General features: G+C 40.6%; 1 protein-coding gene across 1 annotated transcript in view; it reads left to right on the forward strand.

Annotated features, from left to right (window-relative positions):
- DGKH (diacylglycerol kinase eta) overlaps nucleotides 1-20,338 on the forward strand; it is a 118,517-nt gene that overhangs the window by 60,952 nt on the left and 37,227 nt on the right. Inside the window, exons 11-17 of the mRNA XM_045012714.1 lie at nucleotides 361-448; nucleotides 3,175-3,260; nucleotides 6,477-6,576; nucleotides 8,536-8,812; nucleotides 9,897-10,025; nucleotides 17,930-18,064; nucleotides 19,840-19,957. Coding sequence (XP_044868649.1) covers nucleotides 361-448; nucleotides 3,175-3,260; nucleotides 6,477-6,576; nucleotides 8,536-8,812; nucleotides 9,897-10,025; nucleotides 17,930-18,064; nucleotides 19,840-19,957 — 933 coding nt within the window. The remainder of the gene's footprint in view (nucleotides 1-360; nucleotides 449-3,174; nucleotides 3,261-6,476; nucleotides 6,577-8,535; nucleotides 8,813-9,896; nucleotides 10,026-17,929; nucleotides 18,065-19,839; nucleotides 19,958-20,338) is intronic.

Below are 20,338 nucleotides of genomic sequence, written 5' to 3' on the forward strand. Positions count from 1 at the left end.
GATGGGACTTTTTATACAGGAAGTAATTTGGATATCATAGGTAATATATGTTAAACAATTAAACAATGAATCGTGAGATGACAACGAATTCTCATCGCTCAGTGGCTTGACCCAAGAGATGCTGATAATTCACAACTCCCACTAACTTTCTAATAAGAGTTTTGTTCTTTGGCATACTCAGGGTGAAATCCTTTTTGAGGCCGAAAACCCCAGGAAAGACCCCTTATGTGTGTGATTACTTAGTAATTGGTCACTGAATTTTCTTTCCGTTGACAAGTGGAAGTGTTTGTTTTGTGGATGTTCTTAGAAGAATCTGATAATTTGGAAAACTTCAAAAGCTGCTGCTTCTATTTCCTTCAGATGGAGTATAATGTCATATGAACTGAAATTACCATCAAAGCCTTCTATTCTTCCAGTTACTCCAGAAGAGGAATCTGAGGAATGTCAGGTGAGGCTTTATTTTGCATACATTTAGCTGTTTGAGTGACAGCACTGAAAAGATAACAAAAACAGTTCTGAGAAGTGGTACAGGAAATAAGTCTCTTCAATTGCTCTTTAAGTCACATCTAGTTCATGTCATAAGTATATAATATAATAAGGTTTCTATTTCTTGGTTAAAATATTTCATATTATTTTTCCAAAAAAGAGTGAGGTGAGTGAGTGGTCCTCATCAGAGTGATCAGAAAGAACTCATACCAACAATGCAAGAATTTTCTTGTAAAAGCAAACATTTACTAGTATATCTTGAATTTGGGGAAAATGAAATGAGAGGGTTTTTTGGGAAGGAATTTGCTTTCTTGACAAGAATAAAGGCATTTTGGACCCGATGAAAGTGCCTTACAGGACTTCATGTTCTTCTCTCCCCTTTTTGTCCATTCAGACGTCGCCGAATAATTGCTGGACTGGTGGAATATCCTAATACAGCTTTCAAACTAGCTGCCTACCTCGCTGCCATTGTAGCATCAATCTGGGGGTGGAATGAAGTGTTGTGATTAAATTCATGTGGCATAAAAATGTAGTTATGTCTGGAAATGGAAAGATATCACCCTCCTGCAAGATTTCATGTAGCTATCAATCTTAACTTAAGACTACTTGAGAAGCAGAAATTAATGAGTAGGTCCCTGATTAATGTAACCATTCAAACATTACCAAACCTGTTTGGATAATCAGGAGTTGTTAAATGCTGGGAGTTCATTAGATAACTGAGATTCAGAGAGGCTGGGGTCCCAACAACAGAAATTCTGCTGTCCTTTGCAGTGGTGCTGGAACAGTTTTTACAGTGGGGGTGCTGAAAGCCAGTGGTCCCCAAACTTTTTACCTCATCCTCCCACCCCCCAGAGCTGGGGCCAGGAGCAGGGTCGTGGCTCTGGGAGGGAGGCACATGGACAGGAGTAAGGGGGCCAAGGCTGGGGATGGGAGCAGAGCCCTATGTGCAGGGCTGGCAGCAGCCAGGGGACCCTGGGCATGGGGCTGACGGCAGCCGGGGGCCAGGAGCGGAGCACCCGTATTTCCTGCACCTATGGTCCTTTACCACACAACTCTGTCCCCAGTGGATAGATGTCAGTAATGCACTGCAGAGATTATGTATTCTTCTACCATTTTGTAGAACGGTCAGTGCCTTCAAATACATCTTCATCTTCTACGGTTAAGAAAAAGAAAATGTATGGAATGTTCCATTATATCTTCCTACGAAATTGTTAAATTTAGTTCCAATTAAAGCTAAAGAAACTAGTTGTAGAATACTTGTAATCTTAGTATTTAGAGAATAGGTACCATAGGCCATTTTGCTAACTGTAATTATCTTTAATGATAAAGGATCGTTTTCTTTTGGGCACCTTGAACTGCCTTCCCCCCTACCTCCCCACATATTAATATTTTCTGTATGGTTTAGTTTGGGTTAAACTGAATTTTAAGTCTTTGAAACAGTAGAGACGAATAGACTAATCTTGCATTATGTGTTGTACCAAATTGCATCATTGATTTAAAATGGTAGATATTGACACAAACTCTCATTGTCATCATAGCCATTTCATTTGAGACACGTTGGGAGCTCAGACATCAGTGTTCATTCTCCTATGCTACATTTTATTTATTTTCTCTTTAAAACTAAAAATGCTTTCATATCAGAGCTCTGGAGCTAAGGTGGGTGGATAAAGGAAAAGAAGAAATTATATTTCTGCTTATTCCATGTCATGAATGGAAACCCAAGTCACTAATCTTTAAATCTCAAGAACACACAGTCATTTTGAACCAGAACTTAGATTTTAAACTAAGGGCTAGATCCATATCTGATACGGACTGCCCACCATTAGGGACAGCATGGAGCTGCACCACCCTAGAGAGAGTGTCAAGAGGCAGAATGGTTCTCTGGTGCTCAGAGAAAAATCAGATGCTATTAAGGTATAGCTTGCTGCGCCTACGTGCTGGTGCAGGGTGAGGTCTATGGACATGGTCCTGGTCCATGATGCCTCCCTACACCCTTCCTGAGCATAGGGTGTGCAGTTCTGTGTGATCCTTACACAGACTGTGCAATCAGGGGGCAGGGGACATCTCTATGCTCTTCCCTGCATGCATCTACATAAAGGCCAAGCAGAATCTTGTCACGAATGGTTTATTCACTAAGGGCTAGGCTTTGATAGTATTATACCAGTTTAGTAGCCCATACTCCACTGCTCACCCTATTCACTTCAGTGGGACAGCTTGTGGAATGAGGTACTATTCAGTATTAATAAGGATTTCAGAAGCTGGCCCTAAAACTATGATTTATTCCCAACCCATTGATTTAGTTGCAGGGTATCTTTCACTTTTTTCTGGAAAAAAGTTTCTGACTATTACAGATCTGAAATCTGTTCAGACCGTCATCTAGAAAAATAGGATGATATTGTTGGCTATGGAGGGTGATAACTTCAAAGAAACCTTTAATTGGATTTTTAGCACAGAAATAGCTATTACTCATTTTTTATCCAGAAAAGATAGAACTCTTAATTCAACGTCTCACAGTCACGGTGATTTTGAATATTAAATTGCAGTTAAGGGGAGGCATCTGACCTTTCTGCACGAAGTGTAGATCTCATATGTTGGAAGTAATCCCACTTATCTGGGAAGATAATTACCGCTTTGTGTTAAATGCTAACACGGGTGGAATATGAAGACTCATTTTTGCTGCATTTTCAGATATCTGCTTATGAGGATTCAGTTGCTGCTCATCTCACAAAAATCCTCAATTCTGATCAACACTCAGTTGTCATATCATCTGCCAAGTGAGTTGATGATTTTGATATATAGTGTGTGGGATAAATCCCAGCGTTCCATCTACATATATGAACATTATAATCTTTCCAGTAAGCTCAAATTCCTTCTGACTCTCGATCAGCTAGTTTGACCTAACACTATCCTGATTTACATGTTATAAAGTACAGTTGGTTTCTTTTTATAATTATGTTGTATTGTATAATTATATTGTATGTGTTAATGTAATTTAAACATATCAATCACACAAAAATCTTAAAGATCATGTAATGCAAAAATCACTTAGTTAATTAAGGCATTAGTATACTGAGTTAAAATGTAAGCCATATTTTTACTTCTGCATATAAGAGATCTGGTTTATTTAAAGGGGTTCTTTTTGTTCACATCCAGTCTATTAGACGCACACACATAACCAATGTGGAAGTAGGAGTCTTCAGCTATATGGAATAATTAAATATGGGCTCAAGCCACAGAATTTTGATTCCAAATTTGAACACCTCTGTATATGAGGACTCATCTCTCTAGAACCATGAATCCCAAATGAAATCATAGTGTTCCATTTTACCTTGCTGAGTTCCACAGGTTGACTGTATGTTGTGTGAAAAAATACTTCCTTTTGTTTGTTTTAAACCTGCTGCCTATTAATTTCATTTGGTGGCCCCTAGTTCTTGTGTTATGAGAAGGAGTAAATAACACTTCCTTATTTACTTTCTCCACACCAGTCATGATTTTATAGACCTCTATCCTATCCCTCCCTTAATTGTCTCTTTTCCAAACTGAAAAGTCCCAGTCTTATTAATCCCTCCTCATACGGCAGCCGTTCCATACCCCTAATTATTTTTGTTGCCCTTTTCTGAACCTTTTCCAATTCCAGTATATCTTTTCTGAGATGGGGCAACCACATCTGCCTGCAGTATTGAAGATGTGGGCGTACCATGGATTTATATAGAAACACTTATATTTTTTGTTTTATTATCTATACCTTTCTTAATGATTTCCAACATTCTGTTTGCTTTTTTGACTGCCGCTGCACATTGAGTGGATGTTTTTCAGAGAACTATCCACAATGACTCCAAGATCTCTTTCTTGAGTGGTATCAGATAATTTAGACCCCATCATTTTATATGTATAGTTGGGATTATGTTTTCCAGTGTGCATTACTTTGCATTTATCAACATTGAATTTCATCTGCCATTTTGTTACCCAGTCACCCAGTTTTGAGAGATCCTTTTCTAGCTCTTTGCAGTCTGCCTGGGACTTAACTATCTGGAATAGTTTTGTATCATCTGCAAATTTTGCCACCTCCCTGTTTACACCTTTTCCCAGATCATTTCTGAATATGTTGAATAGGACTGGACCCAGTACAGACCGATGCGGGAAACCACTATTTACCTCTCTCCATTCTGAAAACTGACCATTTATTCCTACCCTTTGTTTCCTCTTTTAACCAGTTACCAATCCATGAGAGAACCTTCCCTCTTATCCCATGACTGTTTACTTTGCTCAAGAGCCTGTGGTGAGGGACCTTGTCAAAGGCTTTCTCAAAATCTAAATACACTGTATCCACTGGTCCCCCTTGTCCACTTGCTTGTTGACTCCCTCAAATTAAAAGGGGCCTTTCATTTTGGCAGCAGCCAATTGACTGACGATAGAGCCAAGATTGTATGCATCTGTCATTACAGTTCTTTTCCATCTAAGAAAGCAGGTTATTACAATGCAGTTTGTATCAGGATGGCCTACGTACTGCACCGTTAATATTTATCTGTGCCAGATGATCAGAACTCTGGATTCTAATTGTTGACTTTCTTTTTAAGATCCAGCATTTTTTTCATTGCGAATTGAAACTACACACAATTAACAGTAGTAGGTGTTCATGCAAACCCAACACATAAATTTATTCTGCATGTTCAGAGTAGGCAACAAAGGCCAAATTTTGCTCTCATTTACACTAGTGAAAGGTCACTGACATCATTGTCATTTGGACAGGTTTATCTCAGGATAGCATGTGTCTCAAAGGTCTCGATCCTGCATTGAGAACTCCTGTAAATGGACCCTGTGATGGGGTGGATTAGGCCCAGGCTAGGAAGGAGCAGAAAAGAAGTCCTCCAAGCAGCCTAGAGTGGTTGCAGGGAAGCAGCCAATTAGGGCCCAGCAAGGCCATATAAAAGGAGCTGCAGAAGAGAGCAGCAGTCAATTGTTGGCTGGAGCTGGAGAAGAGAGGATTGTGTTCCTGTCTGTCTGAAAGAGCAGCAGGACCACAGAGAGCTCAATGTGGGCAGGGACCGGGGAAGCAACAAATGAGCTCCTGGCTGGCTGCTGGGACTGAGTAAGGACTGAGCCTGGGGAGGGCCACAGGAAGGTAGTGTCTCCAGAAAGGAAGCTCTGGGAGTATGGACCCATACAAGGGCCAGATTTCTTAAAGACTGAGCCCAGGGAGGGCTAGAGAGACACCAGCCAAGGGGCGCTGAGACAGGCCACTTGTGGACTGTATACCCCAGAAGGGGTCTGTTATGATACACATACACAGTGTGTGTGACTCAGCCAGAGGGCTGAGTTGCTGGAAAACCACCTGAGAACCACCGACAGGAGTCACTCTCGAGAGGTGGGTGCTGACCCAGTACAGACTCCTGTACCCATGTAGAGTCTCACTGAAGTCTGCATGAGTGCAAGGGTCTGCCCAAGTGGAATGATTTGCAGATTGGCCTAAGTCGGTATAAGGAGCACAAGTTGTTATCAACTCTGTTGGTATGGTTGATGATACTGATAATAAAAGGTATGCAAACAAAGGAATAAATAAAAATGACCACATTTATGTCATCTAAGTTAGAAATAAAAGGGAAAACGGAAGGAAGGGGTAGGGAACCAATGTGCACCAAAAGACACTGGATACTTAAAAAGAAAAATATAAAATCTACTTTTAAAAATTATTTCATGGTGTCCCCTTTACAACCAGAATGGTCTACAGTTGTATATACACTGTAGACTAATGGCTATAATTTTATTGGTCGTCCACTTCCACATGTGAAGTGTATGATTTTAAAACTTTGGCTATCACTTTTTCTTAATGTTCTCATGCAAAAGAGGCATGGGAGTTCTCTTTGCATTTGGTGGAATTGTAATAAGAAAACCAAAAATATGTTAGTAATTAAAAAATGCATCCAATAATCAATATTAATAGATATAGCCAGTTCATTTCTTTTTATTTGACTCCCTTTTTTTATCCAAAGGATATTATGTGAAACCGTAAAGGACTTCGTATCCAAAATAGGGAAGACCTATGAAAAAACAATGGAAAATGCAGAGGAGGCTGATACCATGGCCATTAAAGTAAGAACTTTTCTTAACATGTTTTTTTCCAGCTACTATTAGGTTTTTACAATTTAATGAAAATTAAATTAATTTAGGGGGACTGGGTATTCTAATTCAAAAGTAGTTCAGGAGACCTGACCCTATTCTCAATGAGGTCAGTGGCTATAAGTTGTTTTTCTTTCCATTAAAAGGACCAACTTTACACTAGAAAACAACCTATTAAATTTACTAAAGATGAACTTTTTGTCTTTCCCATTCCACAAAATAAAAACAAGACTCATAGACTTTAAGGTCAGAAGGGACCGACAAGATCATCTACTTTGACCTCCTGCACATTGCAGGCCACAGAATCTCACGCATCCTCTCATGTAATACACCCCTAACCTCTGGCTGAGTTACTGAAATCCTCAAATCATGATTTAAAGACCCCAAGTTACAGAGAATCCACCATTTGCACTATTTTAAACATGCAAGTGATCCAGGCTCCATGCTGCATGTTCTCTGCCAATCTGACCCAGGAGAAGATTCCTTCCCAATCCCAAATATAGCAGTCAGTTAGACTCTGAGCATGTGGGCAAGACCCACCAGCCAGACACCTGGGAAAGAATTATCTGTGCTAACTCAGAGACCTACCCATCTAGTGTCCCATCACCACCATTAGAGATATTTGCTGCTACCCGTCACAGATCAGCTACATGCCATTGTAGGCAGACCCAACATACCATCCCCTCCATAAACTTACCAAGCTCAGTCTTGAAGCCAGTTAGGTTTCTTGCCCCCACTGCAGCCCTTGAAATGCTCTTCCAGAACTTCACTCCTCTGATGTTTAGAAACCTTTGCCTAATTTCAAGTCTAAACTTGTTGATGGCCAATTTACGTCCATTTGTTCTTGTGGCCACATTTGTGCTTAACTTAAATAATTCCTCTCTCTCGCTGGTATTTATCCTTCTGATGTATTTATAAACAGCAATCACATCTCCCCTCAGCCTTCTTTTGGTGAGGCTAAATAATGGACACTTGATGTTATTGAAAAGCTTATCAACTGAAAATTACTTTTCAGTTAATAGAGAGTATATATCCTAACCCAGGGGTTCTCAAACTTAATTGCACCATGACCCCTTCTGACAAAAAAATATTACTTACAAGACCCCAGGATGGGGGACTGAAGCCTGAGCCTACCAGAGCCCCGCTGCCCCGGGGGGGGAGGAGGGAGGGAAGCGGGGGCAAAGCCCAAACCCAAGCTCCACTGCCCTGGGCAGGGAGGCCAAAGCCCAAGGGCTTCAGCTCCAGGCAGCGGGGCTGTAACATGAGTCTTGGGCTTCAGCTTTAGCCCTGGGCGGTGGGGCTCGGGCTTCGGCCCTGGGCCCCAGCAAGTCTAAGACAGCTTTGGTGACCCCATTAAAACGGGGTTGTGACCCACTATGGGGTCCTGACCCACCATTTGAGAACTGCTGTCCTAGGCATATATTAGGAAAGTGAGTAAAATGCATAGCTATAACCAGAGACATTCACAGAAATATACTGCTGTAGGAATTGACGTCTCTCTGAAAGGGATACAGTTAATTGCAATAAAACAATGGGATTGTGAAGAAAAAGTAACCAGCTGGAGGAGGGGGACAATAGTACATATAGTGGGCCAGGCTGAAATCACAGACCCGTGATCTAGAGTGGGTAAGGAAATTAAGAGTCTGGTTTGAGAGAAAATAAATACATTGCAGAAAAAAGAATACTTTCTCTGTTGACTATGTTATTGTACAATGATGCCTTTGTATTTCAGTCTCTGATATTTTTTTCTTCACTGTATGCTTAAACAAAATAGAAAACTATTCAAGTAGTGTTTAATGAATAATACAAAAAATATCCTGTACCAGACAAATTATTATTCCAGCTTAGACTTTAGACAATCTGGTAGTTAACTTTTGAATTGACACTCAAGTGATTTTTTTTTCTTTTTGTTTGTATTTGTAACTTTGTTAGTGTTCAGAATTAAATGAGAAGCTAGACCTATTGCTCCAGGCTCTTCACACCGAAGCCCAAGCTACTCCCATCCTACCACGGCTCACTCCCCCCATTGTAGAGGAAGAAGTTGAGGAGTTTTCAAGTGAAGAATCCTTGACTGAAAGCAAGGAACAGTTAACAGAGAGCATTGCAAAGTCTTCTACTCAGAAAATCTTCAAACCAAGAGAACAGTTAATGCTGCGGGCAAACAGTTTAAAGAAGGCAGTGAGGCAAATCATTGAACAAGCAGAAAAAGGTGCACATCAGTAAGGGTTTCCTTGTTAACCATAGAGTGTCACTGTTTCTGCTAGCATAAAGTTCCATTGTTAATACTTGATTCCCATATTCTTACATAAATTCAGTAGATGGTTGTTATAAGCTATCTGGCAAGACATGCCATGTGTTAGAATACTGCCTATCCTATAGATATATCTATATATATATATAGATATATATATCTGTCTGTCTGTATCTTTATACCATATTCATTCCTGGGCTATCTGATGGACAAGATGGAGTCCTTAACATGACATTTGTTTGCTGCCAAAGGGAGTAGCTAGTGGAGATGTACTCAACAATGTATGAAATCCCTACCACAGGGGTAAGGAACCTCTGGCATGCAGCTCGCCAGGGTAAGCACCCTGGCGGGTTGGGCCAGTGTTTACCTGCCGCGTCAGCAGGTTCGGCCAATCGTGGCTCCCACTGGCTGTGGTTCACCGTCCCAGGCCAATGGGGGCGGCGGGAAGCCGCGGCCATCACATCCCTCGCCCGCGCCGCTTTACACTGAGTCTCACAATTACTGTGGTATTTGTGAATGCAGATGGCACATAACTAGCCTTAAGCGTGCTCAGACACTATCCCTGATTGCATGCACAAATTAAGCATACAGTTATGTGCATGTAATTTTGAAAATTAGACCCAAAATATATTCTAAGAAAATACAGTGATATTAGAAAATTTGACCCAACTATATAGCATTTAACTGGGCTAGATGGGATTTCTGATGTAATATGTTTTGTTTACTTTTGTAACTCTTCTCCTTCAGAAAGAAAAGTACTGAAAATTATTAGCAGGAAGCTTTGCCAAACCGTCACAGAGCTCCATTTTTAAAGTATTATTATCGATATGGTGGTGAATCACCTCTCAGTTTAATTATTCCATTATCACTGGCAGAGGATTGCTAAACTGCTCTTGAACTGATTAGGCAGAACAGTCCTTTTCTTAATATCTGTATGTCCTAAATTAGTGCTATAGTAGTAGGATGTTAATTTTCTACAGAAGCTTTACATATGCGTATTTTCTCTGAAGAAATTTTAACTATTTTTCCTCCTGCTATGCAGTTGTGGATGAACAGAATGCTCATACTGAAGAACAAGTGAACCAATCCCCTATAGAATATAGTAAGGAATTGGATGAATCCAAAGAAGAAGAAAAAGAGGAAGATACAAAAGAATACGAATCTCAGACAAGTAAGTAAATACAGAATAAAATTCTTTAAAACTCTATAGAGTATTACTTTTATTATGAAGCCAAAGTAGTGGCTTCAGAGTTAAACTGGTTAGACAGTTTCCATTATTAGCCTGATTCTGATGCACATATACACCCTCCACTTTTTGGGGGAAAAAAGACTTCTTTGTGAGTAAACTGTCCTATATATCTCTTGATAGGAGCTATTTTGAACTTCATCTGCTACCATAGTGACTCTTGAAACAGGTGTGAGGCCTGAAAGTGGGGCTCAGTGCTGTAAGCTTTGATTGTTGTTTTTGCAAAGTTTATAACTTCTTTGAGGCATCATATGGTTCTGTTCTGTTGTTTTGACACCTTCCTGAGAAACAGCAGAGTGAAGCCTTCCTGGATCTGATATAGGTTGAAAAAATCAGTGCAGGTTTATGTGTGACAATTCAAGATAATCTGTTAGAATTCGTGTTCTCAACAGTACAGATTTTAGTTTCAGATGGAAACTGCTGTTAGTTTTTAATTCATAGGTAAGAGGCGGGTGAGTTTAATGTGATGCTGGAACCTTAATTGTTAATATCTTGAATTTCTGGCTTTTTTTTTTTTTAACTAAAACATTCTGTTAATGCTAGTTAATAGGTGCAACATTCACAACCCTAACTTAATTTTTTTCTATGTGGGTATCTTTCCAAACCTTTGTTTCTCTATGTCGTATTTGGGCAGATGACATGCTAAGAATCCAGAATGTGCCCTTTTGACTCTAAGCCATATTCATCTACTTTGATATCCTTACTAGGACATCATAACTATATAACAGAAACCTGATTTTATGTGTTAGACCTGTATTGTTTTTAATATATTTTAAAGAGGGAACCAAAACTTTACTGAAATTGGCATTAATAGCAATAAGTGTACACTTACCAGAGAGGCTACGGTTTTGAAGGATTGAATGGGTATGGAGGCTGAACTTGGTCTGTGTAGGTGGTTCCTTTTAAATCAGGGTTAGAGAACAAAGAAGGGCTAATATGGGAAGCATCTGTTCCTGCTGCCTGTGCTGAGCCTCTTTCTGAGTGGATTTCAGACTCTAAGGCTGGAAATTTTTATGACCATTACATTTAAAGTTTAATTATAATAAAGAATGAAACTTAGAATTTTGTTTTATTTGTATTGTTAATTAATTAATTGGTTGTGATTAGGAATTACTTTTAGAATGGGGTTGTACCATGTGCTGGAGCTCCCCATTGCCATACATGAACAGAAATGGGCTGAGTTTAATTATTTGGGGGTAGACAAGCCAAAGAGTCTGTTATGTTAGGAAAAAATAACATGCTTTCATTTATTTTTCTAAGAAGTCTCTGATTCATATACAGAAACTTGTGCTGAATTTGTACTTCCACAAATTCTGCTCTTAAAATAATGGAGGGTTGCATATCAGAACCACAGTATTTAAAAATAAATATGTAGACCTTTATTTAAAACAGCATGTGCAGAGTTGAACCGCCTCGTTATTTCAGTTTTCATTGCAAAAAGAGAGAGAGGAAGCTTAACCTAACTTTGTGGTAGTTTGCATTTGCTGATTTCATGGCCGATAAACATTTCTGTCAGATAGGAATGGCCAACAATATTAAACTTGTTTGTGCATCAAATAACCATTGCTTCCTAGAGAAATACTAGCATACTTATTAGGAAGTTGTATCAGTATTCAGACATCTAATGTGTGAAATGGAGTACATGTTAATATTGTCAATGGGAGATGGGTGTTTCAGGAGAAACGATGAAACATTAATTCAATTACCTGCAATGAAACATCAGTTTTACTCACGAGGGCTATGTTAGTTTTTATCAGAGAATGAACAGAAAAACTTCATTTTTATGGCAGCTTATCCCCATGAGTCTCATCTGTCAAATAAAGAGCAGCTGTTCTGCTGATTTTTCTTTTAATGCTCCTGCCTTGCTCCTGAGTACCGAGAAAACGGGTTGTAAGAATAGCACTGTGAATTTTTGAGTAGCGTTATGCAGAGTGAAAGATAATTGTGTTTTGAGTATTATTTGTTAATCCTCTGAGATTCTCCCTCAGTTGCTTGATGAAAGTAGTATTTTCCTCGCATTAATTACCTTAGTCTAAATAGATAATAATTTTAATTAGATAAAATTCCATCTGTATTTTGGTTAGCTCCCTAACACTTAAGAATGGTGTTTTGTCATACACATGAGAATCATGTTTTGTGTTGATATTATATCCTTCAATATCATCTCCTTATAATGGCTTTAGTTAATTTGTGAATTCTTAGAATTTAAAACCAGAAGGGACAATTAGATGACCTAGTCTAATATACATTACGTTACATTACTGTATATCACAGGCTGTAGATCCTCACCCAGTTACCCCGGTGTGTGGCCCAATAACTTGAATTTGACTCAAGTATTTCTTCTGGAAATGTATTTAGGCTTTATTTTTGAGGATGTGGAGAACCATCACTTAATTGGTATTTTGTTCTAATGCTTAATCACCCCTCACTGTTAACAATTTTGCTTTATTTCTAATCTGAATTTGTCTGGCTTTAACGTCCAGCAATTGGTTCTTGTTATGACTTGCTGTGCTAGATTTGATACCCTTTGCTTCCTCCATGTGAAGGTACTTACATTCCTTAATAAAGTTACCACTCGGTCTTTGTTTGATGAGCTAAATAGATTGAGTTCTTTGCATCTCTCACAGTAAGGCATTTTCTCCAGCCCTCAAATAATTTTTGTGGCTCTTTTCTGCACTCTCTTCAGTTTGTCAACATCATAATTCAGCCATATGAAATGCAGGACATTTTCACACTGTTCTGTTTGTAATGTGCAAGATTATATTAACTGTTGACTTTTTATAGTATATTTTCTGTGAACTTTTTGAAACCATGATAGTGCAAATGGTGAGAGAAAATGTTCAGATCAGCTGAATTTCCGTGGGGTTTTTTCTTTTTTGTGTATGTGAAGGTCAGTATGGTTCAGGCCATCAGAAGGTGAAGTACACCTCTTCCCCGATATAACGCTGTCCTCGGGAGCCAAAAAATCTTACTGTGTTATAGGTGAAACCACGTTATATCGAACTTGCTTTGATCCGCCGGAGTGCACAGCCCTGCCCCGCCCCGGAGCACTGCTTTACCGCGTTATATCCGAATTCATGTTATATCGGGTCACATTATATCGGGGTAGAGATATAGTTTGGGCATGTACAGTAAACTGCAGAGGAGATGACCAGGAGCTATCAAGAGTGTGATCATCTTCTGTCTATGCAGGCACACACAAGTGCTATGCCAAAAGCCAATAGGTGTTACAAAATTGCTTTTACCAAGATCACTAGTGACCTATTCCTGGCCATGCCTCTTTTCCATCCTTTCACCTTTGATCTATCCACTGTCTTTAACACTGACAGTTTGATGGACTACTCAGCTCCTCTACATAGTGTGACGTCTTATTGACCAGTTCTCCTCCATTCTATTAGAAGTTACTTCTGCTAATCACTTCTGTGAGTTTATGTGGTCTTTGTGAAGGGTCAGCTCTTGACTGGTTTCCTTTACCAAGCCTTTTGACAACAAGAGACAGGACCGCAAAAAGCTTTCTCTCCCCTGTTTAGTTCAGTCTGGTTTTGGAAGAGGAAGGTCAGTACTTCTCTGATTTCCCAGAAATCCAATACCTGGAAGCTCTGTTGCTCCCATATCCTAGTTACTTGATGCCACTGTTGGCAGTCACTGTCACTTATTAGCATAGGGATTTTCTACACAAGAAGTTGTATCAGTATACAGTAAGAATGAATTTAAACTGTTACAGTTATACTGGTATAGCTCTCCAAGAGGAAACATTTATTCTACAGAAGTATGCCTTTTTTTCTCATTTATCTTTATGTTGTTTTAGAAGCAGTTTAAGCTAAAATGGTAAGAGCCACTCTTATTTTGGAATAAAAGTGTCTTCATGGGGAGTTGCAGTGGTTTACCTGTGTCTGTACTATTATACCAGTATAACTTCCTGTGCTGACAGGCCTTTAGAGAGAAGGATGCTGACCATCCTCAGTTATGGAGAGGTTTTCCCTGTCCTCAAGAAGTGGAGTGAGATTCCATGCTGCACATCTAAGGAGCCCAGTGGGATGTGGGGGGCTAAGGTGGCTTTAAACCATCTTTGCGCTTTTCCAAATCTTGGCTGCTTCTGGGGTCAGAGCAGCCACTAGGACAATTTAGAGAGCCCTGGGATAGAACATCACCAGTATATTGATGATACACAGCTGAATATCATCTCTTGCCCATAGACCCACTAGATCTGTCTTGGCTTGGCAAACTACTTGACAATAGTCAGTTCCATCTGGATGCACTGGAATTACAGTATTTTCTGTTCTCAACCCTGGGAAGATTGAAGTCTTGCTGGGGTGGAGCGTCATCAGTATGTGAGACCATCCTTTCTCTAGTATTCCCACTTAGTGGGGTCTTATTTGGGGTTTTTAAAACAGATAGTCTTTTTTGTTCATGCCCATAGAGATTGTATGTAGCAGAAAGCCAGGCAGGAGGGAACTGAGGAAGGTTTCTAGCTGAAATTCTACAGTCATGTAATGAGTAGCTTTAGAAATACACCTCTACCTCGATATAACGCTGTCCTCGGGAGCCAAAAAATCTTACCGTGTTATAGGTGAAACCACATTATATTGAACTTGCTTTGATCCACCGGAGGACCCCCCTCTCCCCCCCGAGCACTGCTTTACCACGTTATATCCAAATTCGTGTTATATCAGATCGTGTTATATCGGGGTAGAGGTGTAATATTATTTGTGTTAACCAAAAAAGTTTCTTGTTGTGGGGAGGGGGGAAGTAACTCTTTCTGGATACTTCACTACTGCTACATGGCAGCTTTACTCTAAACAAACCATGTTTCGGGCATGGGTAAGAGACATTTATTTACTTTCCCAGTTTCTTATTCTGCACCCCAATTTATCCCATTATAACATTACAACAGCAACATGTCCTGGCGGCTGTGGGGCTCCATTATTATAATTCCATCCTGGTATGATTTCCAGCAGTGGGCTTTTGTCACAGCTTACTAGTACAGAATGCTGCAGCATGTTTCCTTAGTGATTTAAGAAGCCGTCATTGTAATACTCTCTCTCTGCGTTCTTTATTTATATACTGCCTGCCTGCAATGTTGTGAATGAATTTTAAACTGTCACTGTTAAAGCCTTTAATGTGAATTTCTACTCTGAAAAATGACTATCTAAAATGGCATCTCTTTACTTATCTTTATCCCTTCTCTATGGTATATTGAGTACATCAGCTCACTTTAGTTACAATAATACGTTTTTACTGCTGTTGCTCCTGCAGACACAACACAGCTGTGAGAGTCTGAGCTGGATTCTGTTTCCATTTTGTGCATCATTAACAAAATTGTTTACTAAATTCCAACTACCTGGCTAATCAGTCAGACCTTTGTAATTCCATTGACATTAGGAGGTTGCACAAGTGTTACTGAAAGTGTAGTCTGAAGACAGTGAGGTTACACTGGTGATGAGTTTAGCTTTCAGATCCCATGTTGACTTTGCGAAGCTAGTAATTAGAAAACACCTTCCCCCATCTCTTTTACTTGTAAGCTGATCATGTTTGGCCTGGGTGTCAGGTAGAGACAATAAACATAGAAACCCCCCACCACAAAACCATTTTATTGAGTTGCTTATCAGAGCAGGACCATACTTTTGACACTGTAGGCCCAGCTAAGTTTGATCTCTCCTTTGAGCCTGCACCTAGAGCTGATGGCATGATCATGCGTTAGGTCCCAGTTCAGGAAAACACTTTAACTTTTAAGCATGTGCTTCAGTCCCATTGAAGTTAATCGACATAAACACATACTTACGTATTTTTGCTTAAATTCTTTCCTGGAATCAGGGCCTCATGTTGACAGGCAGGGCCGGCTCTACATATTCGGCCGCCCCAAGCAGTCATGCGCGAGAGACGCCCCGGAGCCCCGGGAGCAGCGGACCTCCCGCTGGCTTGACTGGTGAGGGTCCGCTAGTCGCGCAGCTCGGCTGGACCTCCCGCAGCTGGGGACGGCTGGTCCGGCGGCTCCGGTTGAGCTGCCGCAGTCATGCCTGCGGGAGGTCCACCGGAGCCCCGGGACAACCGGACCTGCCGCAGTCATGCCTGCGGGAGGTCCAGCCGAGCCGCGCGACCAGCGAACCGTCCGCAGTCATGCCTGCGGCAGGTCCGGTCGTCCCGGGGCTCCGGTGGACCGCCCGCAGGCATGACTGTGGCAGGTCCGCCGGCCCAATCTGCCGCCCCTGACGACAACTGCCGCCCCACGCGCGTGCTTGTCGCGCTGGGGTCTGGAGCCGGCCCTGTTGACAGGTAATCTGGCTTGAACTGTAGTGGGTTCTATGATGTTTCCTCTTTACATTTGCCACAGCTCCTCCACTCCCTTCCTTTAAACACCAAGTAAAGACTTGCTTTTATTCTCAAAGTTTTTTAAAAATGGTAAGGACTCTTACCCTTAATAATAGATTACTTGTTACCCCAACTATTAGAATGTTTTCCTTTCTCTTCCATTTTTCTTTAGTTTTATTAGAGCAGTTTTTATTAGATTCGTTTATAATTTATTATGAAATTATTATATAGCACTCCAAGAACTTTGGATGTGGATTAGTGGCCTTATACATAATTCCTATTACAGCAAATCTTTTAAACTTTTTTCCTTTTTTTCCTTCTTAATTCTGCCATTTTTTTCAATGGGACATCCTATTACATTTATCAGAAATGAAGTGCAGTATTTAAGGTAATATTAAATTAGTACATGCCCTAATGAATTGAAGTGGAAGTTGGGAACTCCAGAGTTCTTGTTCTATGTATCTCTGAGGATTTTCATTTGGGCTAATCACTTGAACTTCCTGCATCTGGGTTTCTCCATGAATAGAATAAATGAAGTAAATACATAAATGGGGATATTTCTGGGTACAGTCCCTGCTTAGGCTGTCCCTTTTGAGATCCTTTTCCAGTTCCCCGATTGCACCCTTTCAAGGTATGAATGTGCCTCCACTTCTCTTTGGGGTGGATAACCATGATCCATCCACTCTGACTGGGTCTCTGGGATAACCCCCCCCTCCCGCCCCAATTGCCAATTGGGATATCTAGCAGTCTCCATGGGCATGGCACCTATCAGAGCTTCCCTTCGGCAGCCTTTGGACAATAATAATATGCAGTAACAGAGAAGCAGTTTCTTTAAAACAAATTGTGATTTATTTGCCAAAGATGCACAGCACTCTAAGAAGTGGATTTAAAATAACACACCTATATGCTGACTGTCTTAACTACGCTTGGCGTTCTTTCTCAGCCCCCTCAGTAGATATGACTTAGCCGTGGTGTCCTGCATTCTCTTGGGGACCAAGTTACATTGTGCTTTCAGCAGGACCGGACTCTCTGTCAGTCTGTGTCAGCCTGCAGCAGCTGACAACCTTTTCTCCCCACTCCCTTTCTGCAGGGCAGATCTTTTAACAGATAGGTGTCTTTTGATCTCTAGAGTCTCAGCCTTGGCAAACAGCTACATCTTCACAGCTATATTCCTGATTATTGTGTTTCAACATTTGCTGGGGTGCTTCTTCTCTAGGGCATTATTTCATCTCTCCTGCTTGGTTTCTTTAACAACTCCTTTTGATCTAACTCCATAGCAAGTAACCCATCACAAGCAAACACACAGAGGGACACACAATATTCATACAAAAAAATACAGATATTTGCCAGTTCTCCAGAGATCTCAAAGTGGGTTAATAGGTTAGATTAATAGCTCATGCTTGTACAATATGTTGAGGCTCTGAATCTTAGATAAGCACATATGCAATTGTATCTACAATTTGTGTGTGGGTGTATATTTAGTTCTAACTTTGTTATTTCTTCTTCTTTTTTTGGCATAGTTAAAGCTGCACCAAAATCTCCAGATCGACATACAAGTCGGGGCGTCCCCTCTCATACTGGCTCTTTCTCTGCCCAAGCTGTGGCAGCCAGTAAAGAAAACCTCCCTGTACTTAACACCAGGATAATCTGCCCAGGTAATGATGATTCTGAACACCATTAGTCCTTTCAGTACCTTGCTATATGCCACAATTAGTTGTTAAATAATAATACCTTGCACTTACATAGTGTCTTCCACCCAGAGATGTCAAAGACCTTTACAAATATTCGTGAATTAATATGCATAACCTCTTTGTGTGGTACCATAGAGAATGTATGTTAATTGAAAATGCTTCTGGTCACTGTCATGAGCAACAGATACATTACAAAAACATTGCACTTGGTTTGGGGAATGAGGAGCAGAAATGAGAGGGCTGTGTTCATCGTGGAGTCAAAGGAACCTTGCTCCCCTAGTGGGTGAAGGCTGTGCTAGCCTAGTAAGAGGCTAAGGGCCAGAATCAGGTAAGAAATGATCTTTTGACTGAATGAAATGCCAAGGGGACATACCTATCAGTAAAAATATAAATTAAACTGTAAAAAGGTACTTTGCAACAATAGCAGTTAGAAAATCTGTACACATCCCAAAGTAAAAATGTATACCAGAAAGCATTGCTAAAACACTGGCTTAATGAACTTTCATTATCAGTATTAACAATATACCTCTGCCTCGATAAAACCCGACCCGATATAACACGAATTCGGATATAACACAGTGCTCCGGGGGGGAGGGGGTGTGTGTGCGGGGCTGCGCACTCCAGTGGATCAAAGCAAGTTCAATATAACACGGTTTCACCTATAATGTGGTAAGATTTTTTTGCCTCCCGAGGACAGCGTTATATCGAGGTAGAGGTGTATATTGAAACTAAGCACGTACTGTTTGTAGATTACTTTAACTAAAAACTTTTGAAAGCAAATTTCTATCTGCATTAATTAAACACAATTGTGCATGTTACTTTGATATTAGCCAAAATGGGCATGGCAGGGTTGCCAACTTTCCAGTGGGCAAAGCTAATCAGGCTCTGACCGTTCCCATGGTAGAAACAAGAATTGTTTCTTAGCTCATTAGTCAAATTATCCCTGCCAGCCTCTCCTCTTTTGTCTTTCTTATTTATTTTCATTTAACTTGTATTTCTGTGATCTTACACCTGCCTCTGTCTCTCTTTCCTCCCTATCCCATCTGACTTCTGTCTTTCTGTTCTCTAGTCCCCTTGCCCTCATTTTTTCACCCATACTTGTTTGTTCTGTCTGCTCTGTCCTTCTCTCACTTGCCTTCAACCCCTCTCTAGGAGATCAGAGTGGTGGCTTTACACGTTTTGCAGAGAATTTCTCTTGTATAAAAGGGTGGCAAGAGAAGAACTCCCTGTTGAACGTACATTTATCAAGCTGAATTAAGGAGTTAAGCATTTCTCAAAGATTCTAAATGAGCTGATAGGCTGCATGAACAATGATCCCACTGTGGAAGCCTGCCCCCCCCAACTCTCCCCCAAACCACCCCAAAGTAATGAAATAGTTTGGAGACTGGGTGACTGGACTAAGAGATGAAAAATATGGTAACCTTCAGTGGCATTAGGTGAGTCAGTTAATTACTGTGCAACCTGTCACCTCCGTAGTCTTGGATTGAAATCATGACATTTTTATCCAGTGGTGGACAGTGAACCCCACCACCGAATTCAACTCAGTTGTCTTTCTGCTCAAGAGAGGCCAAAACTGGAAGAGAGAGGTAATGTAGGTAAGAACTTAGGTGCGGTAGCAGAGCTGTCCGAGAAAGCGCACTTCCTGTCCATCCTGTGCTTGGCTATAGACAATACTATTTCTCAGAATTGCATGCGTTACATTAACAAATATTGTTTTGTTTCTGTGTTTTCTCCTTCAGGTTTAAGAGCTGGATTAGCTGCCTCTATTGCGGGGAGTTCAATTATCAGCAAAATGTTACTTTCAAACATTGATCCATTTGGTGCTACCCCATTTATTGACCCTGATCCAGATTCACTGTAAGAAAATCTCCTTGTTTTCTCAAATTGACTATGTTAGGGTTCAGTCTCTTTTCCTTAATCATTTCTTTAGGAAATTGTACTTTGTAATTACAAATTGTACTTTGTAATTCATTATTGTAATGAATAACGCAAGCCTTGAAGCACAATTTTTATAGATAAATTCAAAGAGCCAGATGGTGTCTTTTAGGCAGAGGCCCTGAGTTAAAGGCAGTGCAGAGTTGCATTGCTACAGCAGGATTACTGGAAGGCATTGTGACCGGTGGAGCTTCTTGATACACACATGAAGCATGTTCTCTGTCCACCTTAGGAGCATGCAACCTCCTCCACCCCGGGCAAGCTCTCCTAGATAGGGGTGTGGAAGTAAGGCCCTGTCTCTTC

This window comes from Mauremys mutica, chromosome 1 (genome assembly GCF_020497125.1).
Source record: "Mauremys mutica isolate MM-2020 ecotype Southern chromosome 1, ASM2049712v1, whole genome shotgun sequence".
Lineage (NCBI taxonomy): Eukaryota > Metazoa > Chordata > Testudines > Geoemydidae > Mauremys > Mauremys mutica.